The sequence below is a fragment of the Dendronephthya gigantea genome, unplaced genomic scaffold (assembly GCF_004324835.1).
Source record: "Dendronephthya gigantea isolate DGI-Jeju-01 unplaced genomic scaffold, DenGig_1.0 000052F, whole genome shotgun sequence".
Classification (NCBI taxonomy): Eukaryota; Metazoa; Cnidaria; class Anthozoa; order Malacalcyonacea; family Nephtheidae; genus Dendronephthya; species Dendronephthya gigantea.
Window position 1 is genome coordinate 895526 of NW_021163062.1, and position 26260 is coordinate 921785.

The 26260-nt window shown below is 36.6% G+C and overlaps 3 protein-coding genes across 4 annotated transcripts; 1 reads left to right on the top strand and 2 right to left on the bottom strand.

Moving 5' to 3' along the window:
• Positions 1-267: 267 nt before the first annotated feature.
• Positions 268-1509, bottom strand: LOC114528976 (neuromedin-K receptor-like). The gene has a single exon (XM_028550685.1). It carries the CDS (start codon positions 1348-1350, stop codon positions 352-354), a length of 999 nt encoding a protein of 332 aa, XP_028406486.1. The 5' UTR covers positions 1351-1509; the 3' UTR covers positions 268-351.
• Positions 1510-2609: 1100 nt separating this feature from the next.
• Positions 2610-13200, top strand: LOC114528964 (lipase maturation factor 1-like). 2 transcript variants are annotated; one of them, XM_028550675.1, is made up of 11 exons: positions 2610-2825; positions 3831-4140; positions 4884-4894; positions 6369-6517; positions 7406-7471; positions 8461-8628; positions 9775-9955; positions 10567-10720; positions 11410-11593; positions 11823-11935; positions 12208-13199. In XM_028550675.1, exons 1-11 carry the CDS (start codon positions 2618-2620, stop codon positions 12377-12379), a joined length of 1716 nt encoding a protein of 571 aa, XP_028406476.1. In that variant the 5' UTR covers positions 2610-2617; the 3' UTR covers positions 12380-13199. The 2 variants fall into 2 exon arrangements, with proteins under 2 accessions (XP_028406476.1, XP_028406477.1); XM_028550676.1 differs by lacking the exon at positions 2610-2825 and adding an exon at positions 3444-3504 and having other exon boundaries at positions 12208-13200.
• A 676-nt stretch (positions 13201-13876) lies between these two features.
• Positions 13877-17528, bottom strand: LOC114528932 (trace amine-associated receptor 5-like). The gene is made up of 2 exons (XM_028550641.1): positions 17495-17528; positions 13877-15006 (listed from the first exon to the last, which is right to left on the bottom strand). The coding sequence occupies exon 2, from the start codon at positions 14990-14992 to the stop codon at positions 13877-13879; it is 1116 nt and encodes a 371-aa protein (XP_028406442.1). The 5' UTR covers positions 14993-15006; positions 17495-17528.
• Between the last annotated feature and the right edge of the window lie 8732 nt (positions 17529-26260).

Sequence of the window (26260 nt, forward strand, 5' to 3'; positions counted from 1 at the left end):
CCGACGACTTAATTATCTGTAATACTTTGTGGTGTTTATTCTGCCTCGTCCCCAGTCGCTTGCAATTGCAAAAATAGAGATCAGTGACTGTGAGGAAAGCTGTGGCCGCTCGGGAATTATGAACTTAAAAATAGCATAGTTGAGCTAAATTCTCATGCTGAACTGAAAATGTATATTATTACTCTGTTTTCATTAAGATTCGAAGCTATCACTTATAGAACCCGTTTCCACTTGTATTATTTATTCAGCTTGGTTATTACTCTACGTTATTTTTCAATATAGCAATATACATATTATTACTATAGTAATAGGGAGAACTGATCATATAATTATATAGCTAATACTACACGGCTATTTGCAAGAAATTAATTTTCTTAAAGCAGTTTTATATCCTGCACGAATTGTTTTGTCCCCAATTCCATACACGATCGGATTGAATGAACAAGATACTAGCAGATACATTGGCAACGCCCATATCATGTGAAATTTGTCTTCTTCTCTTCCATGAGCTACGAGTTTACCTAACACAGATATTGGTATTACAGCAATGAAGAACTGCGCTAGAACAATCATACTCACAATAACCATTTTGAAATTGTTCTTCAAACGCAAATGGTAATGTTTGTTGGCTACTGACTTTCCGCTAATGTTAGTAGAGTTTGTCACTTCTGGAGCAAATAGTCGGCGTAGATTTCTCTGATGACGAGCCATTGAGTAACACATCTTCGTATACAGAACAGTAAGAAATATCATGGGTATTAAAGTACAAACAAGACTCAAAACCCAATCAAATATGTAATAGTATATGTTCTTTTTCCATTTGTTTGTACATTCCCGACCTACAGTTTGTTTCGACAAGAACGTTGGGATATTGATAAGAAAAGGTGCAATGTAAATTAATATTATGGTATATTTCAGCTTCTTGACGGTTACATTCGGCTGAAATGGCTGTGCGATAGCCCTGTGGCGAAGAATTGCGATTATAACTAAGAGGCCTAGTTCAGTAGTAAAGATAAAACTGACAATGGGTTGAATGACAGTGCAGGATAACTCCCAAAGAGGACTAGACCAGTAGCGTGTTCCCAACCAAGGTCCTATTGTGAACAAAACATTGCCAAACAACAGCAAAATTATGCTACAGACAGCAAGATGGAATACAAGACGATAATAGTTTGTTTGAAGACGATGCGTCCCACTGCAAACTGTCAATATAACAAGAATGTTACCACACAGACCAAACACTTCAATAATTCCATACACAATTGAAATGATTAGCGAATTGGAAAATGTTGTTGCCACCACTTGAACGTTTTCGTCAGTGTGGTTACCGTCGACATATGGTGTCATCATCTTGCTCGTTCGACTTCACGCACAACTGTAAAGCATGCCGCGTAAATGCAATTATACTTTGGGGCTTTTCTTTAAATGTACTGACAAGTTCAGTAAATTATTTATTGGAGTAGCTGCATTTTAATCAAACCTAAATGTTTGAAATTGTAATTTTAATTTTCCAAAAGCACACATCGGTGTGACCCGGAAATGAAATGACAACTGAGCGTAAACAAGACAAAACAAATATTTTCCAAATATCCTCGAAATTAAAGTGATTATATTTGGAGATATTTTATGCTTAGGAGATTTTGTCTGGGCGGCTTTAAAATGAGTTTGTTTAACTGCAAGGTGATTTTTACAATTGAAAACTGATTTAAAAAAGTAATTACAATAGTGCACAGTATATTTACACTGTAAATTCATTTCTAGATGAGTATTTTTCTCATCCAATGGAAATAATACGATAATTTGTCATTGGATAATTTTGGGGAGGGCTGCTCCAATGCAGCAATATTTAAAAAAACAAGGCTAAAAGTCACTTTTATTGTTGCGTACTGTTGTTAAAACATTTGTTTTTTATCATTCACGGCGGTGTGTAAGTGACTATATCTCCTCAGCTTCGCTGTGTCAACGGACAACGAGTGCATGAGTCAGTGTGTTTCCTTATTCTTTGAAGTGGCTCTTCTGAAACCGTTATGTTGATAGCTCTAGGGTTTAGCTATAGGGTTTCATTAGCAATGGTAGTTTACAACTGTCAACAGTGTAAGTTGCATTTTAAGGGTACTGGCCTTTTTATGGAAGGGGGGGGGGGGGCGTTGGAAGACTAGTTAGACTCAGATAAACATTTGACTTCGCACAATCATGGCGCAATCATGGGTGGTGACGAGTTTCCAGATTCCAATTTAAAGCTTAGAAATCGCAAGAGACGTATTGACTTTGGGATGGGGGTGTTATCCTGACTACAGTGCAAACTACCACTAATTATTCCTAACTTTTGTCCAGGAAGCAAGCTGCTCTTCCTCCTTTGTATCCCCCTCATAGCTTGATTCTTCAGGATAAGGTTTGGAGCCCTGGGGTCAGTTGTATAAAAGACTAGTTAACCTATAACTGTAGTTAAGGACATAAATGGCCAATCAGATTCGTATAATTCTGAGTTAACTATGATTTAACTATGCAAAATGTAGTTAAAGAGTTTATACAACCGGCCCTTGGTTCACTAGGAACGAGCGATGTTCAAATGTCACGCACAATCCACGCATCACGCGTGGATAAGTAAGTGTTTAGCATGGCGAGCAATAGAAATGATAATAGTTCTATTCGTTGTCGTAAAAATATTGAAAATACGCACTCAACACCAGGGGAAGTTGAATCGGTGCCAAAGAGAACATTCAATACAAGTGAAACACGATCAGATCATCGAGAAAATAGAGTTTCATCTGGCACATACTGGCTCACGAGGATTGTCTTTCTCCGCTCGCTGGCCTTTGTTTATTGTGAGTTTGCTTATGGTTTATAGACTTCGTATTCTTCTACCTTGCTTTAAACCCGGGTTACACTATGTATCTTTGGTAATCCAACCGATTTGAAATACTGCTAAAACCCCTTCGTTTCTCTGATCTTATTAAGATTGATCATCAATTCATCATCAATCATCAATGTACAGCGGTTTAATTCCAAAGACAATGACTTGGCTTCACTATAAAGTTGTATATCACAACTGATTTTCACAACTGATTTTCCAGTTGTTGTTTTTTATCTTCTTGTGATGATACATTAATTTGTTTCGATCATAAACAGGAATGTTCAAGCAAACAAGTGTTCAAACTTTGTATTTTATCCTTGCCACTAATTCGAGTAAAGATTTTTTTCAAATGAACAAGTATCCCAATAATAGCAACTGGCAATTATTGAAAGCCTCCTGTAGTAGGCTGCCTAGGCATCTAGAGTCAGCATTTACATTTCACAAAGTGCATGCATGCCTGCAAATAGGGTGAAAATTACAAGACAACATGCGGCAATTAATGATTTCTCTCACACAACTAAAAAAGGATCAAATTTTATTAAACCAGCAGTTGATGATCTTTGCAATCATGTGGTCAATGGTGCTGCAAGACAGGGCTTCCACAATGCAAGGAAATTTCCTTGCAATTGGCAACCACAAGGGAGGGAGGGGTCTGTTTTAATATAATATTTTATGCATTCTTTTCAAAAGTTCTTTGTTTCTCTCTTTGATCATTGCCACCCCCCTAAGAGGACAGTCATATGCAAATAACTTGTGGAAATGCTGCTGCAAGACAGCAGTTCTATTCAAAGTGCAAATTATATTTATAAATGTGTTGAACCTAACCTAGTGCAGGTTGTGAAACCTACAAAAGAGTTAAAATTTTACATGCACACAAGCCTAAACCTTAGTAAACTTTTGTTTACACAGAATTTCCATGTGTGTAGAATATGCCTGCCACACAACATGAATCGTTTTATTTAAATCTTCCTCTTAGTTTTTGCATTCCTTGTGGCCTTAAACCAAAATAAACAATTACTTGGAGATGATGGACTTCTACCAGTACCCAACTTTCTTAACAAAGTCAGAAATTACTTTGGAGGAACATTTGGATTATCAACATTCCAAGCAGTACCATCATTGCTATGGGCTGTAAACCCAGCAAATATTAACCAATATTTGGATATGATTGCATACTGTGGAGCATTATTGTCATTGTTTGTATTCTACACTGGTTGCTGTAATATGGTTATTATGCTTATATTATGGATACTGTATCATTCATTGGTCAATGTTGGACAACTGTGGTAAGGAATTTTCTATTATAACCTTTCAGTGGCAGATTTAGCTGAATCAAAATAAATTACAACAGGTCGACACATTTGGATAAGAACATTTTAAATTGCTTTTTAAATTATAATTCTGAGTTCATAATATAGTTTTGAGTGGAAATTCAAAACCAACAGCTGTGTTATTCTGGTATTTTGAAATCATGTGGGACTGATTAATTTATTTTGACTATAACATTAAATCCTCTACTGATAACATCATGAACTGGATGATTCTGAAAAAGCCAATGTGTTATGAAAAAGATAGTTAATAGTTAGTCTGAGCTAGTATGCTAGCATGTTCAAACCAATAAACATTCCAAAGCTTTTTTGAGAAATTCTACATTTGAACTATGCAGTTAATTGTGTTTAACTTTTAATTCCTGAAGATGACAGTAAACACTCAAAATGATGATTAGACAAATCTTCAATCTCCAAAGTGTGTAAATGCATTGTTAGGGTTCTAATTTGCAAACAATTTCTCTAGTTTTGAAAGCAATGGTGAAAATCCTTCCTTTACATGGTGAAAACCATGAAAACCCTTCCTTAAATGCAACTTGCATACATCGATCAAATCACAATAGTGAATTATATATTATGCATAATTAATACACTTCTGTAGCCTAATTGCAACATTATAGTTGTACTTGAAATGTATTTTTGTGTAGACTTTATGGTCATCAATTTCATTCACATTTTCCCTTTTTTATTCTTTTATCTAGGTATTCTTTTGGTATGATAAAGATTTTGTTCTTTTGATTCATGTAAATATAGTCAAGTTTTTTTCATTTGATTTCAAATATGTTGTGCATTTCAAATATGTTGCAACTCTCTATGTAAAAATGATAGTTTTACTTTCAGTTTAAGCAAATTTATCAAAGCAGCGACAAAATTTTTCTGAAATTTCATTCAACATGACCACTTTAGCTCAATATGCAAAGCATTGCCAAGCGCTCTACGGACTAGCAGCAACAAAGATTGCTTTTTATTCCACGTCGTCATTCATTAGCAATTTGCTCGATTTCCGAAAGGCTTAATTGTACCAAGGATATCAAGTACCGGTTTTAATTAATACATATGCTCTTGAACACAACTACAGACAGACATGAACTATATTTTTTTGTATTTGGCAAGATTAAGTTAATGAAAGTTTGGTACCTGGTTGCCTTTCGTCAGCCATTACAAAGAGCCCTCGAGCTTATAAGCGTCTTGACTTTGTGACCTGCTCACCTGCTACACGTCGCCAATGCTTCTAAATTGCTAGGAACAAATTACATGAAAGCCAAAACTTGATTTCCCCGACATAAAAAGAGCTTTAGGGTAAAATATTTTCAGGATTGCAATGGATTCACATGTTGAAAATATGTTGATTTTTCGTGAGAGCAACAGACAATTCAGCACACTGCGCGTAACATCTGCCCATGCGCAAAAACGAGAAGGGCAAAGATTTAAATTTTTACCTGGAAATTAAACAGGAAAACTATTACTAAAATTATTTTAGAACTTTACATATCTCTCGAATATTGGAGAACATAGCCATAATAGATGTAGAGTTTTCGTCTGCATGAGGATCCAAACGTCATAGTTCAGAATTAGATTACATGCATAATATCTTATTATACCTCGGTAACAAAAATTGGTTAAAAAAACTTCAAATGATAATGATCCTCTCACAATCTAAACACATTAGAAAATAAAAGTTTAATTATATCGTCCGGATAACTTTAGGAAAATCTTTCTACTACTTTGACACCTAACATGCTAATACTGTAAAAAAAATTATATGAGCATATTTGCGATTTAAGTTATTTAATATTTTGTTGGTGGGACGGACAAACCAACACCCCCCCTCCCAACTAAGATTTCTCAGGGGCTAGACCTTGAATGCCCCATACTCATACACCCCATACTCTTAGACTGGATTTGCACCAACAGAGAAATAGTTCGCTAGCGAAATATTTGCATATTTTCTTTTGAATTTTAACTGACGGTGTAAATAATTCACTTCAACTTGAGTGTTATCAATTCAAAACCTTCAAACCTGTCTTGTTGATTTTTCCTTGTGATATTCACATGCACTGTCATCAATCCTTATGTTTACTCGCGTATATTCAGATCCCTAGATAATTTTCCTCCCAAGACTACAATATGTATCAATAAATAGGTAATTGTAACTCATTGTTAAAAATTGTTCATGTATGTTACAGGTTGGGAGTCGCAATTATTAGAGACAGGATTTCTGGCCATATTCTTATGTCCTATTTTAAAACTCCGTCAAATCCCTGAACAGACGCCGACATCGTGGGTAGTTATCTTTGGCTACAGATGGCTTATATTTAGGATCATGTTTGGTGCTGTGAGTATTACGTGTGTTTTTTTTTTCTGTTCCAAACGTTCAACACTTTCATGTGTGCAATAGACGGATCAACTGAAATTAAATTTCTATTGTGCCAGTTATGTATGTACTTCAGTGATAAAACTTTATTCAAAATTTCAAAAAATTTGATTTGTTTGCGAATTTCCCCGGCCCCATGCACTTTCCTTCCAACCAATGTTGAATATCCCGTCGTATTGGCTCTACAGATCAAACCCAACATTGTCAAGGGAGAGGTGATTATACATGTGCATGTACACGTACGTGCAAAAAAAGACGACAGTGGACACTAGCCCTAATACGAAATACGTTTGACAAGCATTTTCTAATCGGCGTACGGGACAGGGGGGCACTTGCCCGTGCCCCCCAAAAATTTCGAGAATCCAGAGATTCGGGCAAAGTTGTGCCGAAAATTCGGGCAAACTGAAAAAGAGTTACACAGCTTAAAATTTTGAAACTAAAATTTGTAAAATATATCACATTTGTGTATTCTATTTGCCCATTTTTGGGGATACACGGCATGGTCATTGATGGATAATTTCGAGTGGGACGATGGATATAGGTTAAGATTTGGACCGTACCGAGTGAACACGGACGCCAAAACTCTCTGCTTATTATTAAAAGAAAATCATTTTCCCACACTTTCTTCTAAGCACATCTGGCGCTTTCCCAAGTTTATTGTTACAAATCTGGTAAAAGTTAAAATTCGGGCAGATTGTATAATTAAAAAATTCGGGCAATTTTTTTGCCCCCCAAACAAAGTCCATGCATCTCCCGAATTTCTTAATGACTAAAAAATAAGGCTCCATACAGTCTTCTTTCCTCATTATTCATCACAGCAATCAATAACAGCAATTAACGTTTTTTTAGGGAATGATAAAAATCCGTGGCGATCAGTGTTGGCGAGATTTGACTTGTATGAATTACCATTATCAGGTAAATAATTGTAGTTGATTTACGTTTTAACATGACTTTTGTATGTCATTTATGATAATATGAATAGCGAGATTCGAGAAAATTATCGTTGAGAGTTTAGAAACTTTAGATGTAAGTGCAATTCCTAAAAATAGCTAGATGTATTGCTTTTTTCATCGCTTAAGGGCCTGTTTACATGAAGCGAGTTACCCACGGCTAGGCGAGGTAAAAAGCGCATCACATCAAAGGCTTAACCTGATTAGTCTTTCATTATTTGCAGTTTTCACCTCGCCTAGCTGAGATAACTGCTCATATTTCATGGGCGATTTATCACTGCACGTGTCATAAAAAAAATTAAGAAATATTTGACCGTTTTTTATGCATTGGTTGAATTGTTTACAAACTTGATTGATCTTATTGTTGTTAGAAAAAACAATTCTAATCGGAACAGTATTCCATATAAAGACAGAATTTCACGAGCTTTGCTCTGACATCAGCACGTATAGACAGAAAGGTCGTCTGAAAGTTACTTAATCTCATCTCCTACTTTGCGTCGTCTGAAACTCTAGGTCAAGGAGGAGTATGAAAGACGACTTGATAAGGGAAAAATACAATATTTCGCAGACGCTGTATTGGGGCTAAAACGAGGGGAGGGGGAAGGGGGAGTTACTGTGCAAACTATACTACGTCAAACAACACTGAGGGAAGTGTTGTTATATCACCTTCTCTCATATTCCTCCTCAAGTTTTTCAACACCATGCAGTAGTACCCTTTCCTTCTTTTACCTCTATTTCTCTACGTTCCCCAAGGGTGGATTTCCACTTGCAGATAAAAAGTTCGCTAGCGAAATATTTGCATATTTTCAATTGAATTTTGACAGAATAAATGAATGAGTTTAGCTTGACTAGTTTAATTTCAAAAGAAAATAGGCAAATTTCGCTGGCGAACCATTTCTCTGCAAGTGGAAATCCAGCCTAATAATACTAACGTTCGTTTCTTCCGACAAATAGACTCAACCAGTTCCTAATCCGCTCAGTTATTATTTCCATCAATCGCCTGAAGTTTTTCACAAATTTGAAACCCTCAGCAATCATTTCATTGAGCTCGTTGTTCCTTGGTTCCTGTTGCTTCCTGGTCGACTTACAGTCGTCTGTGGCTTTCTTCAAATTATTTTCCAGGTAATTCGCGTTCAACTCCTTGAGGGATTATATAGGATATAACAACTTCTAGTCACCAATCTTGTTTGACGCATTAAAAAAACAGATTTATATGTAAATAATTCCAATGATGTGAGGTTATGTAAACATTTCCTGGATATTTCCTTTGGTAATCTTCTTATAACGGATATTCAACGGAAATTTCAATCTATTTCTGATTCTCAAAACCATCTTTCAACGCAACACGTTAGCGAATAGAGTTTAGACTTTGTTATAATCTGCTAAGAGGGAAAATAAGATATGCTAGCCTGTAATGACATAGCATTTTATAAGACGTGCCACGGTGCATGAACGGAGACTGCGCAAGATAAAATGCCTTGCCTTTGATGTATTTTGAAATGAATATGCCATTGGTACCAAAGATTAAAACAGCAGACCAAAAGTCGTGTGTTTGTGCTCCACCTGACCTATAGAATCTAGTGTATATGAATAAATAATGCTTAGTTCAGATGTTATTTAAAGTCAAAGCCTCAAACGCTAAGTAAATATAATTGCAATATAGCTACTGTTACACTATCTTTACATATCCGTTCATAATTTTACATTAAGTAGTGAAAACAGCCGTTTTAGGGTGGGAATTTGTAATATGACTATGAATTTAAAAACGATTGCATTTGCACACTTTTCTATTATTATAAAGCTGTCATAAAACAATTATATATACCATGTATTCGCTCTCCTCAAATATACGGCAGGCTATATATAATACGCATGTAACTGAATCGAGTTCGTCTGTTTCCCTAGATATACCGAACCGGAAAAATATCGGGAAAATACAACCACTAGTGTTTGTAACTGATTTGCATATCTATTCAAATCTTATTTATTACAAAATCATTTCACAAGTATAAATAAATGTACAAATGTATATTTAATACAACACGACCACTGGTGTTGTAAGCAATACAAATAACACAGGGTGTTCTTAGTAGGCAAATGTTAATACATAGCGTTGTGCAAGCATTGGTCACTTTTCAATTAGTTTCTTTACAATTATTGAACTGTAGCTGTTACAGTAGCTGTTTATTTTGGTCAGAAATCCAGGAAATGATTACAATGGCAATGCGCAGAAGCCGTAGATTGATTGATTCTCTTATTTTGTTGTAGGTCGTACTCATATTCAGCGGTAATCTTAGTTTCCTCAACTGGCTGACAATCCTTCCCAGTATAATGTGCTTTGATGACAAAGCACTCGCCTGGTGTTTCCCAGTCTCATCGCATGCACGAAGACAAGTGTGCAAACTACAGAAATTACATCTTGATGGAAATTCACGGAGGCCTTCAAAAGGTACGAAATTAAGGCATCTGTGCGAAAAGGATCTTCTAACAAGCCAAGCATCTCTAAAATAACTGGTATATTACAATAAAAAACGTAGATATTCAAGAAACGCGTTTAGAGCGTTTAGAGCCATTTAATTCGTAAAGCGAGTTTTTAAGGGGTTCAAATGTTACCGAGTTATAACTGATGACGTATCTGGCAAATTTTCGAGCCAGAAAAAGAAAGCTGTTATAGGACAGTGCATCATAAATTTAGTGGGGTTTTTTCGCACAATAGGGATTATAATAGGGATATTATAATAGGGATTACTATAATAGGGAGGGTTTCAATTTAAAGAGTGGCTTTGCGCCTATTCGTTAACACCGGTAGGAATGCAGCCATCGCATTAAAAATAATCATTTGGCAGAAAACCGAAATTTTGAATGGAGTTAGAAAGAACTTTTCGAATATTCCTAATAAAATGAGCGTAGAAGCGCTACACCCCCGAGTACTGCAGTGGTTCATCAGTAACCCTTTCTGTCCGCACTCACCTCCTTCGCACTACTCTGGTGTCCCTGACCATATGCGAGATATGATCATTGTGCTGACGTTATAAACACGTTTCTAAATCTACTTTGTAGGTCTCCGAATACGTTGGATTATGGACGTATTTCTTGGTCTACTTTTGGCGTATCTCAGTATACCAGTTGTGCAGAATCTATTCTCATCAAGACAAATAATGAACACATCTTTTGATTCTCTTCGTATTGTTAACACTTATGGTGCTTTTGGAAGGTAAGCATCGCATGAAGAGAAAATGATGTGAAACTTGGCTGTCACTTGAATTCTGAAAACCAACTTTTCGTCGTCTAAAAACCAAATTCTTCTCATATACATAGCCATCGGCGAGTTTTCATCCGTGTGTTCTACGCAGAATATTGAAAGTGGAATCATGCATTCTATCACTTCTTAAAACTAGAGCTTAAGCCTTATTTTTGTGTCACAAAAGGAATTTTTAAATTGCACGAGTTTAGATTGGGGCCTCGTTCTCATGAAACGTGAGCCAATAGCCTTGTATTTTTAACATTGAAAACGAGGCGCTTACGTCAAATACGTATACTTGAAGTTCATATTTTTATGAGGTCTATTCGAGTGATCCTGTGTGGAGTGACCTACTGTTGAATCATTGGTTGTGTATATGTAGTTTGCAACGCCGACCGTCGTGATGGAATCGCTTTTGTTGCATTATGAAATACATTACTGTACTTTTTATCACCCCAATAAGGATGATAATCATACTTAGCGGTTACAAAATAACTAAGAGGAAATTAATTAAAACTAATCTTTATAGAAAATTTTAAACCCAACCAAGATGACGCCCAATGATGACGTCATATGTCAAAGAAGAATATCGATTAAGATCATGAAAATCATCGATATAGGAAATGTCTCATCATGCACTTTGTTTATTATTCATTTCCTAGTATTACTAAAGAAAGGACGGAAATCATCATTCAAGGAACGAGAAATAAGACAAGTTATGGCGATAATGTTATATGGGAGGAATATGAGTTCAAATGTAAACCTGGAAATGTGAGAAAACGTCCTTGTGTAATATCACCGTATCATTATCGTCTTGACTGGTTGATGTGGTTTGCTGCGTTTCAGGTAAAATACGTCCAGAGCTATTGCAATTGTGACGATTTAATTATTATAACAAGCAACCGTTCGTTTTTCAATTCCCGAAGAAAGATGACTTCCTTAGATTTTCACTTCACAAAGAAAATCTTGAACATTTTTGTTTCTTCACTTATTGTGAACGCCCTACTTACTGAACCAAGAGCATACAGAGCACATATGATGATTATTTCGATGAAAGGACATTTTATTTTTTTAGAATTACCAAAACAATCCATGGCTTATTCACCTTTCCGCCAAGCTTCTTGTAAATGATCCTGATGCTACTTCACTAATTTCACACAACCCATTTAAAAATGGTCCACCACCAAGGTATTTTTCTTCACGTTTATGTGTTATTGAAATATAGTGCGTTGTATGAAATATATATATATATATACACCCGTTTGCAAAAACGTTGGCCGCAGATAGATATATAGATAGATACCCGATATATAGATAGATACCCATATGTGTGTAATATGATTGAAATCCCATGCAAATGTATTCATATGCAATTCTAATTAGACTTCGAGTATCTATCTATCTATCTATCTGCGGCCAATGGGTATATATATATTTTTTTTTTCTATTTCCCCTTAAAGATATATCCGTGCTGAACATTATCTTTATGAGTTCACAAAGTTTGGCAGTCCAGAAGCCCGTGACGGCAAATGGTGGTCAAGACGAAAGATTGCAACATACTTTCATCCGTTTTCCATGAAAGACGTAAAGGACTATTTACGAAACCAGGGTTGGAAAATCCCACGAATCTAACCTCTAATTTATTTGCTCTTGATGAAGTTAGTATTACCAGCTAGAGAAGACATCTCCCCAAAACCATGGAACTGTTCGCACTATATTCATTTTCTTGAAAGATAAAAAATGTTACTAGTTACAACATAATGGACCTTTTACATAATAGAGCAATTTATGATTTAGGTAACAAGAAGCAAATAAATCACCACAGCTAAAAAGAGCATGCAAAATGTCACGTAGTACGGAAAATAACATAGCCATGCGAAGTTAGCAATTTTGTATACTTAACGCTTAATTTTACTAATTTTAGTATGCTCTTTTCGTAAATTCCCTTTTCGTCCCCTAAAGCAAAAGGTGGTCTATTATGCAAAAGTCAGTTAAAAATAAAACAATGTTTCATTTAAAAACAAGAATTCTGTTTTGTATCGATACTGATAGTAGAAGTAAATGTAATCTTTCAAGGTTTGATGCCTGTCATCTTTGATGATATTTCGCCCACCAACTAAGCGGAGAAGCGGCTAGTTGAGCTCGCTTGAATTTACATGCATTGCAAATTTCCGCTACCAAATCAAACGGTAACCAGGCTCTAACGCCTGCAGTCCTCATAAACCACGTTGCAATTATCGGCGCGGGGCATTGCCGGTGACCACTGACTAACATGGATTTATCTGAATATATTGTATTCTGAATTTTCCTCTTTATTCGCCCCGACAATTCGTCGTAAGCGATAAAAAAGAACCAAGGCATCTTTCTTTTAAGCGCCAAAAATGGTCAAATTCATATTTTGAATTAATTCAGAAAAATTAAATATTTCGTTAGGAATATACGATGAAACTGCACCTTCCGTGCTGGCAAATGTAAATAACAAAGTACTTAAATTTAGAGATTTTGAAGCACTAAAAAATAACAGTAATTTGTTTCTACTGAAATTCGTTAGGACAGGTCTGGCCGCGTTTTTACCGCATGAAGGAAAGCGCCCTATTCCTATAGGCTGAAATGAATCCCCGCTGCTAACATGTGGAAATGGAAACAATGGCCGGCTTTGCAACAGAGGAGCGATGGAGCAAATTGAGGCTCCGGTAAAGTAAACATCCTTTGTTTCCCCCGGTTATGACTAAAGGCTAACTTCCACTCCGGGAAACGAGCAGCGGATCGGATTTTTTTCCGAGCTGGCCCGATCCATGAAGTGATTTCGGATCGGATAAAAAAGAGTTTACACTATTTGAACTTTTTTTATTCGGTCTCGGACGCTTTCGTTTTCCGGAGTGGAAATTAGCCTTAACAACGCACCATTATACATCTAGAACTTAAACGGTACCCTTGGGTTCATTTCTACATACGAATTTCTTGTGAATACGCCTGTTTACTGAAACCAAATTTCATACGAATTTCTTGAGAATATACGCCTGTACTCAGTGCACTGGAACCAAAAATGTCAACAAATGCGCTTTTTAGGTGAAAATGAATTTCTCCGTTGCTGTCCAAAAAGAATTCCTAAATGGTTTACATTTTTCATCAAGTTCTCCGTGAACGTGACTCTATTGATGGTTGTTGTCTTCTCGAGTCTGTCCGAGATGTCATTCGCCGAAACAAATTCTTGAATGCTTCTCTGTATGTTTGGTCAAGGCAGGCGTAAATAATTGGGTTGCACATGCTGTTGAATAATGGTAGTGTGGCTGCGGCGAATTCAATTATGTTGACCCGATACCTGCTGTAGCCAAGTGAATTGGTATTCATATCTTCAACTACTTTTGGGTAGTAAAACCTCAGAAAACTCCAACAAAACCAAGGACCCCAAGAAAATATGAAAACTCCAACGACGACCAACAGCATTCTAATCACTTTCATATCTCGACGTAATGCACGTCGTTGACTTTGGACAATGAATGTTTGACCCAGACTCCCGTTCAAAATCATTTTTTGTCGTTTATGGGCAACGAGAAAAATAAGGAAGTACATGACAAGTATGACAGTCACGGGTAGAAAAAATGTGCTTATCATAATAAAGGCGTAAAATGGTTTCACTTTATTTTCGTCCGTGTGAATAGGACAACGTCCGCCGCCAGTTTTCAAAATTCCCAAACTCCCTGAATTCGGGGTAGCCGAGTATATGGCGAGAGATGTTGAAATAAAAAGAATAATGATTATTATTTTTCGTGTTCTGGAAGTTGTCATTCGTGATTTGTACTGAAGAGGTTTGCTGATTTTCAGATATCGGTCGAAACTGATCATGGTCAGTATGTAAATGGATGTTGCTAACGCGAAAGTGTCTAACCAAATCATAAAACGGCACAGATAATCCACTGACATTGTACGTTGCGAATTATCCATATCAAGCTTATACAGCTTAAGTGGTACTAAAAGTGAACCAACCAGAAGATCAGCGACAGCCAGGCAGGCAATAAAATATTTATTTGGTTGATGCAGACTTCTTTCTCTGTAGGTCGCGACCAAAACAAAAGTATTTCCAAGAATTGTGATGATAGTTATGAAGGTAAGTGGAATTTTTGCGTACGAAAGAAGCCTACCCATAGTTGTTGTCAATTTTGCCAACTCACTGTCCGTAATCCAAGGCGTCCCTGTTTCATTTACAATTTGAGTAGCGTTGGTATGGTTTACCTGTAACGTCATGGCGAAACTTGAATCTAAAAAATCGAATGCAATGTCATTTTGTGGAAACAGCGGCGTAACTAGCACGATAATTATTGGGGGGTCCATATTTATATAATCATGTTATGCATGATTAATTTCCTTTTAAATTGATTGTCTTTACAGACTTACAATGTTTTAACATGAATATATATACAGGGTGTCCCAAAAAAAACGCAACCACTTAAATATGCAAGAATATTAATATTGTTTGGGTTTGCACCATAGTTCAGCTAAAATGACTTTTAGCATTGTAAATGAAGGATTAAGAGCCATTTTCAATTCCCAGAGGTGCTTATCTATTGCGCTTTAGAGCTGTATTAATGTTCTGCATATTTAAGTGGTTGCTTTTTTTTTGGGACACCCTGTATATATATATATATATATATATATATATAATAATATATATATATATATACACCCATTTGCAAAAACGTTGGCCGCAGATAGATAGATAGATAGATACTCGAAGTCTAATTAGAATTGCATATGATTACATTTGCATGGGATTTCAATCATATTACACAACATATGCAATTCTAATTAGACTTCGAGTATCTATCTATCTATCTATCTGCGGCCAACGTTTTTGCAAATGGGTGTATATATATATATATATATATATATATATATATATATATATATATATATATATATATATATATATATATATATATATATATATATAAATTATAATATATATATATATATATATATATAAATATATATATATATATATATATATATATATATATTTATATGGGTCGTTACTTGGAAAAGTAAGTCATTAATCATTATAAATTGATAAGATAGTGTGCGGTACCCGCATTGACAGGGCTGCCTGATACAAGTTAAAAACGTGGGGATTATTTATTATCTAGATCATGATCTGTTACACTAAGGAGCTGTTTACATGAGCCCGGTTACCCGAGATTCAACGAAGCGTGAGATGATTTTGAGGTATTGAAATGAGCAGATGACATGATCTTGGCAGTCGTAAAATCACCACAACAATAGCGTTTGGTGTAATAAAGACTTATTTCAATACCTCAAAGTTCTCTCACGCTTCGTTGAATCTCGGGTAACCGGGCTCATGTAAACAGCCTCTAAGACTCCAGTGAATTTTAGCTCAGCCGGGTAATATGCATTCTCATTAACACGTATCACAATTTAATTCTGTCGATCGACTTGCTCTTTAAACATTAATAGCGACGATAAAATTGCAAACATTTCAAACGAAAATGTTTTGACAGGTGCATGACTGTATTTCACAGCATTTTTTAGTTAGCTATGTAACTGCAAGGGCGTTTATCTCAGTAGGTCCTGTACTTGCCCCAGAGGCAGAGATCAGTTGTATCCTCGATTCTCTTGAAGAATATATGGACCCTTTTATCACTAGCTGTATTCTTCATGAAGAATTGCGTTTGTGGGAACAAATTAGCCTCATCCGCAGGCATTTCCTCCGTATTTATATTAGATATCTTTTTTCATGCCGCCTAATATAACTAATATAAATACATAAGAGATGCTTGCGGAGGAGTAACAAATCAAATTTGATTCTTGAAACAGCCGGCTGTATGTAACCAGTAACTTGCTCGCATGCTAAATTTTAGGCAAGGCTGACTTCAACCCATGCAGTTGTCAAAATTTAATATTAACAGACTGTAAAGACAATCGATTTCAAAAGAAATTGATCGTGGAGAACATTAATATATGAACATATAGGCGCTAACGTTATTGATTTTGATTCAGTTGCATCCTTTTATACTATAGGTAATTAAGGGACTGTTTACATGAGTCCGGTTACCCGAGTCAACAAAAAAGGATGCCGGAGATGACTTTGAGGTATTGAAATAAGTCTTTATTTCACCAAACGTGCACATGCCTACCGTCAGGGTAAATATACGCGACTGACAGAATCATGTATATGCTCATGATAATTTCAGTAGCTCAAAGTCACTTTACGCTTCGTTGAATCTCGGCTAAGCGGGACATGTAATCATATGCGTGTCTGAAAGCCTGTTCGAATTTGATTACAATATTTTTTGGCAAAGGCGCAATTGAAAAGGCATTTAAATTAACAATATGATTGATTTCTAAAGGTCTCTTTATTGATACACTATATGCAGATGACACATACTTGTAGTAATAAACTATTGTTGAATTATATAAATACGATTATTTGGTACATCGTAGCAACATGTACGACATCTTGAAAACCAATGTTGTAAATATTTTGGCTAGTTGCCGTATCAAAAAATCTAATTAAAGATTAAAAATAGAGCAGCTGTAAGATCTATTGGAGGAGATATTTTTTCTTCAAATTTTAGTTGAAATTGAACAGGGAATTTAGAAACCTTCAAGTGAGCCTACAGTGTAACAAAACTGTAATTTTTCTTCATCATTTTGACACGAAAGAGAAACTCTGCACGCAAAAAACCTTTTAATATTGCCATTGGCTTGATTAATTTTACCGATATTTACCTTCAGTAACACACTCTCTATCTCTCTCTTCCGTTTGACCAGCCTCTTGAACTTTAATACAGGTTGCGTTCCAAATTCAAGTCCTTTTGACTCCAACTGTTCAAATGAAATTTCTCAAAATGATATAATTATGTATTTTATGAGCATCATGTAGTCATGCAGTGTAATTAGAACTGAAGTTATAATTTGAGTTTGCTTCAACATTGGCAGTATTGCCAAGTATTGCAATTATACCGCGACCAATCAGATCCCAGATATACGTCAATCAATCAACTTGATCATGTTGGCGAGTATTTCCAATGAGTGTCGCTATTATTGCAACACCGATTAGATCTTAAATGGATATCCGCCAATTAATTAACTTGTTTACATTAGTTAATATTATGTAATCAAAGTAAAGTATTGCTATTACTCCGTTCATCAGGCATTGCGAATCAATTAATGCTTTTGTTAACCACAAAACAAAATTATTATAACTAGCCCTCACTAGCCAGCCCTAACTAGCAATTTTTTAAGATTTAACTTCGTGGGCTATCTTAAAAAGGGGGAACGGAGAATCGGGAAATGGGGAATCGGGAAATGTGGGAATCATGGAATCGGGGAACAGGGGAATCGAGGAATGGGGGCGATTCCTATGGAGGAACTCGGGAGCGGGAGAACTGGGGAGCAGAGGAATGGAGGAACTGGGGAGTGGTAGGAATGGGGAACACAGGAATGGAGGAACAGCGGAGTGGGAGAACTGGGTAGCGGCGGAATGGAGAGCAGGGGGATGGAGCAACTGGGGAGCAGGAGAACCAAGAGCAGGAGGAGGCACCAGGCAACCGGCAGAACATAGAAACGAGGGATGGGGAGTGGGGAGAAATGGGAATTCCGCTGTGGCTCTGTTCCCCAGTTCTCCTAGCTGTTACCCAGCTCCTCCATTTCCCTGTTCTCCTACTCCCCAGTTCCTCCAAAGTAACATCGTTTACCTTATATATACAGTATGCGATATAAATAATTGATTTTTCCCAAGAAGCAAACGCCTTGCCATTGCGTGGTAATAAGCTTTGCAGGCGGAAGGGAAGGAGTCGGGCAGGTGCGGGTTATCAGCTTGTTGCGCAAACTTTCCTGTTAAACTTCAAATGTGCTTTAGTTACCGTGAATGAAAGCTATTTCTATTAGTCTTTCTCATTAAATCCAATTTACAGAGATCATATTCTGTTTTTATTCAGTCACGGACATGCGCAACAAGCTCTCCTAGCACATTTATTTATGCCTATTCTTTCTTGATTTATCGCCCAGGAGCCGGTTGTATCGAGCCCGTTTAGCTTAAACGGTGGTTAAGTTCAAAATAGAAAGCCAGTCTATCGTTTTATTCAACAAGCAAACTTATTTTTTTTAACCTTAATACAAAGATACTGGTTACAACTACATATTCAGTCCATAATATACAAGTTGACTCATTTAAGAGAGATGTAAGAGTGTTATTTAATTTTGACTTATCCACCGTTTCAGCTAAACGGGCTTGATACAACCGGCCCCAGGTTTGATTTTAGGAATAATTGCAGTGATATCTGATCCTATTTCTTTAATCTTTAGTCTTGTGTGATAGTTCAGCGATAAATAAAGACTATCGTACAGCCTTAAGGCGCATATAACCGATCATGCTTTCTGCCCTCCCATGTGCATTTTGAGAGTTTAAATTGGCCTACGGTGAGGTTAAACAAAGAAATTTCAAAGAGAAAAAACGCGTACTGGCGAGAGAAGCGATTTCGGTTTGTTAGTCCGAATATCTTGCAAGATTTTTTCACAAATGCCGTTGTTGGTGTCATGACTAATTTATGAATTCGGTAATGCAAGGTCAAGTAGCTATATATTGTTAACTTTTATTTGCCTAATTTATGTACTTTTGTAAATACCCATAGCCCTAACTTAGTTCAGTTAAAACAATGTTTTGTTCAACTACGAACACGCAATGATTTCATCTCGCTCGTGTCTATAACTTTCCCTATAAAACTTGGCTCGTGCAGTGACATATAGGACCAAAGTGAAATACAGCTGGGATATTTATATACGAGATCGCTCCCAGATATATTGCAGAGGAAGTAAACAAGGTAATTCTATACTGTAAACTTGAATAACCTTCATATCTGCCTGTTTCTCATGTGATGAAGTTTCCGGAAGAACGTAGATAAAAACATCCTTACGAATCATATGATTGAATGAGTTTGAGCTTATTCACCAGTGTTTTGTCAAAATTTAGCCTTAATTTTTGGCTTCAGTAAAAAAAACTCGGTATGTCTTCAATTGTGACAAGTATTCTCAGTTCAACACTAGGTTTATTATGGAATAAGGTTCGAGACTCGACGACAGACAAATTCAAAGACGGCGATGTAACCGATGCCGAAATTCGTAAGATTGTCGTACGCGAGTTAAATGATATCAAGTCTAAAATCGACGGCTTTTCTAGATCAACTTTACTCGCCAGTTACGATTTTCTAGAAGAAGGAGTTGAGTTACTCAGTGTTTCTCTTGATAAATCAAATTCCGAGCAGAAAGCGAACGAAACTCAGGATGAACCGGGTGAATCTTCGAGCGTTATTCAGTCTGGTATCTTAAGCCAAGCAATAGAGCTTCCTCGCGCCATGGAAAAGCTTAAAATCAACTCGGACAGAGAGTTTGAAACTGCGAGGGAAAGATTCAAGAAAGCGCGCGAGACAGCAACCACTGCTTTCAGAAATGAGGCATTTAGTATCGAAGATCGAATTTTTGCCGCGAAGCTACGAGTAGTTTCGGAAATACTGGAACATCTCGATAGTCCTGAGACCGCAATCACTGGGTGTTTGTCGTTTTTAAAGAAGCTGTATAGCTTACCAGCCATTCAAGAAATATTCTCGGTGTATTTGAACGGTGGAGTCAAATCGTTGTTGAATAAAACCCAACGAGTGGAGAACGTCAAGTCGGTTATGTTAATCAACTATGTGTTGTTTCAATATGTTTTGAAATTCAGCAGCAAGTGTCCATATGAAGTGTCCGCCTGCATGCCAACGATTGAACTTCCTGATCGTAGTTTTCACGCAATAATAAATTGGAACAAAATTTCAACAAGAAAATCTATGGCAGAGGAATTGCCTCATCCTCCAAACGAACAGTTTCTTTATGAAAAAATAATACCCGACTTATCTGTTGTGAACAGTCAGGGGGATGTTCTTACTGTCCCTGATACTGGGTCTCCTGACCACATCATGATTATCCATGAGACAGGAAAAATCAAACGGGTTGAATTACCTGAATTTGCAGATAGTTTCTTACTGGCGCTTGCTGTTGATATCAATAACAATGTTTACGTGGTGAGAGACAATTCAAGTGAAGTATTTATGTTGATGATATTGGATGCGAATTACAATGTAAATGCAAATCATTCATTGGATTTTCTGGAGGACAAAGGTGTTTGTGATATTAAAATCGCGATATGCAAAGACGATGATATTATCTTCATCCAACACAAAGACCCTCATGTGTATGTTTGTGACAAGACGTGTCGATTGAAATACAAGTTTAAACGCGACTTGAGTGCGGAATTTTCATTGAGTATTTCCCAGCGGAATGAAATCATGATACCAACACACGATCATACAGCGGTTCATATATACACCAAGGAAGGAAATCTGAAGACAACAATAAAAGTCCCAGAAAATCATGAGGTACAGAGCGTCGTATTTCACTACAAAATTTGTAAAATATTGGTTTTAACCTGGATTAGGAAAAAGGATTCCTATTTCATTCTGCGCTACCGTGAAGCAGGCGGGGAGCTGGAGACTCTTACCTTCTGTTGTAAAGATGACGATGAGTGTCATCCATATCTGGTATCCCATCCCAAGGGCCCTGTTGTTCTCGTAAGAGAAAGGAGTATCACTTACCTTTAATGAGATTTAGTATGAACAAACACTTCCTGCATAAAACACAGTAAATACTTGTCTGAATTCTGAAATACAGTGCAACTTTGAGTTAACTAAAGCAAACAATAGATGCAGCATGGTTTATATAATTTGTGAGACTTTGCTGAATTACGTCCTATTAAAGTGTCCCTGTTTCTGTTGTAAAAGAGACAAGTGTAACTTATATTTAAAAAAATTAAATTATAATGTTTTTGACATTTGCCAACATGGACAATAGGCTTTTAGTGACATTTAAAAGCGTATGAATCCTATTTCCTATGATATAATATAGTGCAAACTTTCTTTGCTCTTAATTGTAATAAATGACCAGGTTCTTAACATAATAAACTTATAAAACCACCCCTGGCTAAGCTTAGAGCTATATGAATCATGCTATTAGTGGGTATATTGATGCATATGGCTTCTATTTGCAGGGTGATACATATGCTAAGTGTGCTACAAATTCTTTTGACACAGTTGAAACATTTGACTGCCTAGATCTAGTTATCCATCATGATAAGTCCACCACTTCCCCTTCTCAAGAGGTAATTGTCCTAGGGTTTGTCATTGACTTTATATCAATGACCATCCAAGTTACAAATGAGAAAAAAGGGAAAAAAATTGTTTGATTGAATGACCAGTGTTTCAAGTTTATTCTCTTTGTATCATATACGTATAATTATTCCCTAAACTCAGTCCACGAAATTACAACCTTTTCACTTCAAGTCTCTGTCCTACACGCCCCCTTATCAATCACAACCCTCCAAACAACTTATTAAATATTAACCCCATTCTTAATAATATCAACCTTATTACATAATGTAACATCCAGCAGACATTCCTATCCAGCAGGTAGCCAAGATTATTGGTTAGCTAGTCTCCTCCTTACCTGGGGTTCAGTATGCGGCTCTTCATTATAGGTACCTTGAAATGGATAAAAAAGATGCTCCTAAAAGACCTAAGGGTAATTTTGATTCCTCTATGACTGTCTCTGAGGATCACTTGATAGAGTTACCATGAAGAGAGTTTTAGATATCATTTATAATTCCTCCTATTGATACAACTATATACTCTGATGCACCCCTAGAAAGATGGGGAGCTGTACTAGGTGATCATTGGTGATACATCTTCAGGGGGAAGATGGTCGCCAGCTGAATACACCCATCACATGAACTACATTGAACTTTTGGCTGCATCTTTTGTCCTTAAACTGTTCTGCACCACTCTTAAGCATGTGAAACTAATGATAGATAACACCACAGCAGTAGCTGTAGTAAATAACATGGGCTCTTGTCATAGCCGTATTTGCCGCTCTATGGGCTGCGAATCTCGTCATTTTCATAATCCGGATAGCGAATGGAAACCAAACCACTGTCATTACATAATGCGCCTTGAATTTTCACCCTTAGACCGGTCTTTTTGCATCACGCTTAAATAAACAGTTCCCAACATATTGTTCTCATCCGCCAGATCCTGAAGCAGTGGTTCGTTGATGCTTTCTCTATTTCGTGGACTGAACTGAAAATTTATTGTTTCCCCCCGTTTAGTTTTCTGTTACAATCTGCAAAGAAAATAATTCAGGAGCATGCCAGGCGGTGTGCGCACTACGCTCCGGGGAATTATGGGTAAAATCACAAAAATTGCTCATTTTGCATTCGACGCCGCATGGAGAACAGCTCCCGACAGAAAAAAAGCGATGGGAATCAAAACATTATTGCCGTATTTGCGAGATGTCACACGAAAAGCAAAACTTGACGAGTTTAAAGGACAAACTGCTGCAGTGGATGCTTCGTGCGTGTTGCATAGAGCGCTGTCTATAAGCTACAGTCGAAATGGCGACGATAGCAGGTATATTTTTCAGTAGTGTTTCAGTGTGTGCAGGGGTGTGTGTTTATGTATGTTTGCAATTTTGAATACTTGCGTACAAATCTGCAAATACCGTGCAATTTTAGATTGTGCGATCTTCTAAATACCTACCTCGATCTTCTTGAAAGAAACCAAGTTAAACCGTACGTTGTCTTTGATGGATTAAGATTACCAGCGAAAGAACATGGGCCTGGGAGCATGCCAAGGGAATTTTAGTTGTTCCCGACTGTCCCACGCAGCCTTGGTAGCCTAGCCTCTCTTCATGTTCCACCTCCTGTGGTCCTACAATCCAGTCACAAACTACTGAACCTCGGTCGGAAATAACTCATCCTCTTTGCCTTTTTGGTTTGTCGTGTCTGCGGCAACAACTACAACAAGCACTAAATCTCAGTACCAAGTGCATCTGCAGAAATGGTTCAATTTTGTATGAAGGACATTAAAATTTCTGTCATCGCTGTTTGATTCGGGTTTGTCCTATCGCTTAATCAACATTTTGCAGTCAAGTGATAGTTAAGTCACTTTCGGACAGCTACCTATTGTTTAGAACTTTATGAGGTGTATTCGAACTGCGCCCGGCTCTACCGCGTTACCAGACAACATGAGATGTTAGCAAGATAGTTTTTACGAATGCAGCCTATACCTTCCGCGCTGACTTTGAAGGACAAGGAAAGTCAAACAGACACGTGTCGGAGCTCATGTCAAACCCCTCGAGTTTTTGAAATATCCATTTGAGCGTTTTGCGTCGTTACTCATCTCTTAGAGTATATCAACTAACAAGAGAACTGAAGAACATAGCCATGATAGAAAGCAATTGCTACTGCGTTATGTGAAACCGTATGGACCTGTTTCCAAAGATACTATATCTCGATGGATTAAGTCTGTTTTAGTAGCTCTAGGTTTAGATGTTAGCAAATTTAAAGGTCATAGTGTTCGAGCAGCAACTACATCCTTTTTAGCGTCCAATTACTGTAACATTCAGGATATTATGTTATCCGCAGGATGGTCGAATGAACAGACATTTCAACGGTTTTATAATAAACCAAACGAGGAATTTAATTTTGGCGCTTCGGTGTTAGAGTGCTATAAAAAAAATTATTTTTCCTAGGATATATAATTTACTATAATTATGTTATATGGGAATAATATTGCTCAATTTTAAGAAACTGTTCTGTGTATATAATTTTCATTTTACTTTCTAATATGTTTTATATAACACATTATACACATGTATAGTCGTGATCAGAATAGAAATAAAAATTGAATATATAGAAATTGTGGTATTTACAGTTTTGTTACTTTTGTGTGTTACTTTGGAGGAACTGGGGAGTAGTAGAACAGGGGAATGGGGGAGCTGGGTAGCAGCTGGGAACTGCGGAACAGAGCAACAGAGGAATTCCCCTTTCTCCCCACTCCTGGTTCTCCCATTCTCTTGTCCTCCATCGACTAAGACTGTATGTAATCGCTATTTACCTGAAGAGTGGATCTCTACAGCAGTCTCTGAATTCAAACAATTGCTGATATAGGTCCTCGCTATATCACTCTCTGACTAACGGCTAAAGACAAATCTACCGTACATGCGTTTTGTTACTTGTAATTGGAACCGACATCCTGTTCATGCTATCATCAATCATGTATGTTAATCAGTGATGTAAATCAAGGTGTAATCAAGTTAAGGAATCAATTAGATATAATAAGTAAGTAACGCATATAGTTAGCTTAAAGTGCCTAGATACGAGAAATGTTTTCACGAATTAATAACGTCAGCGTTATTTCTTCATCTATAGAATAATCAATCCATTAACGTCCTTCTTTTAACATCGTGAAATCTTATCTCTCAGGAAATGGCAAAATCGTTGAGTACACAACTTTGGTAAAATTGCATGTCTTGAGTATCGCAGCTGAACAATTCACTGTTTTTCCATGAGATTTTATTGGGACAGATTATAGCAACTCAACTGAATAGTCACACATGGCAATGTCACATTAAAAAATATTTCGTGTCCAGGAATGAGAAACAAAATGGAAAAATGACGAAAACATATAAACACAAGGACAGTTTTTTAACAAGCTAGACACACACACACACGCGTACACAAATAAAACAACAACAACAAAATTTATTACACAAGGTGAAGATTCAGAGACGTTTTTGCTTCGACTTGCAATTGATCGGAACCAACATTTGAACGCATTTTAAAGAAAACTATTCATTCATAAACAACAATTATCAGCATTATTTACGTCACGACAAACAAATAAACATGTGGCTTTTGTTATTTTTAACGTAAGAAGCAAGGAGGAATTTCGTTTTGAACTAATCGCCATACTAGTTTACATTTTTTAGGCAAAGCCAATCAGAATGCCTAAATTTTTAATACTTCTTGTAAAATCATATATATTGTACTTTAATAAAAATTTGTGCATTCTGATTGGGTTACTGAAAATGTAAACAAACTTGCTGATTGGTCTAAAACGAAATTCCTTCTTGTTAATGTAACATGGATTCATTCACAAGTTATCCGCATTACAGAAAAAAGATCGCACAAGTAAAAGAACACTCAACTAGACTTTTTCCAAGAAACTTACATTTTCGTTGAAATTACATTTTCGTTGTTAACGGGGTAAAAATGCTCCGGAAAAAAATCGTCCTGTGAATATTTAGTTTAGTACTATTAAAGAAATAAAACCAGTCTGTTTCCACTAAACGGATTTTTTTTTTGGTAGAATTTAAGACGAAACAGTGGGAAGTTGTGGTCCCCCAGCAAGAATTGAACCATCGAATGAATTGTAACAAAATCGTAACTGATTAATAGTACCCTCGCCTATTTACGGGTATTACTCTTCTTATTTTCCTACAAGTAACGATTCTATCTTAGATTGGTGCCTTATCAATTTGGAACATCTTGGTATAAAAACAGATCAGCTTCCACCCGTTGGCTGAAGCGATCATAATGCGGTAATGATTTCCCCGTAAAAAGGAGCT

Excerpts from the sequence above, each read along its gene's own strand:
- LOC114528964 (XM_028550675.1), top strand. The coding sequence starts at position 2,618 with ATGGCGAGCAATAGAAATGATAATAGTTCTATTCGTTGTCGTAAAAAT. Across the intron at positions 2,826-3,830 it reads CTCGCTGGCCTTTGTTTATT|TTTTTGCATTCCTTGTGGCC; the intron begins GTGAGTTTGCTT and ends TCTTCCTCTTAG. Across the intron at positions 6,518-7,405 it reads TTAGGATCATGTTTGGTGCT|GGAATGATAAAAATCCGTGG; the intron begins GTGAGTATTACG and ends ACGTTTTTTTAG.
- LOC114528976 (XM_028550685.1), bottom strand. The coding sequence starts at position 1,350 with ATGATGACACCATATGTCGACGGTAACCACACTGACGAAAACGTTCAA.
- LOC114528932 (XM_028550641.1), bottom strand. The coding sequence starts at position 14,992 with ATGACGTTACAGGTAAACCATACCAACGCTACTCAAATTGTAAATGAA.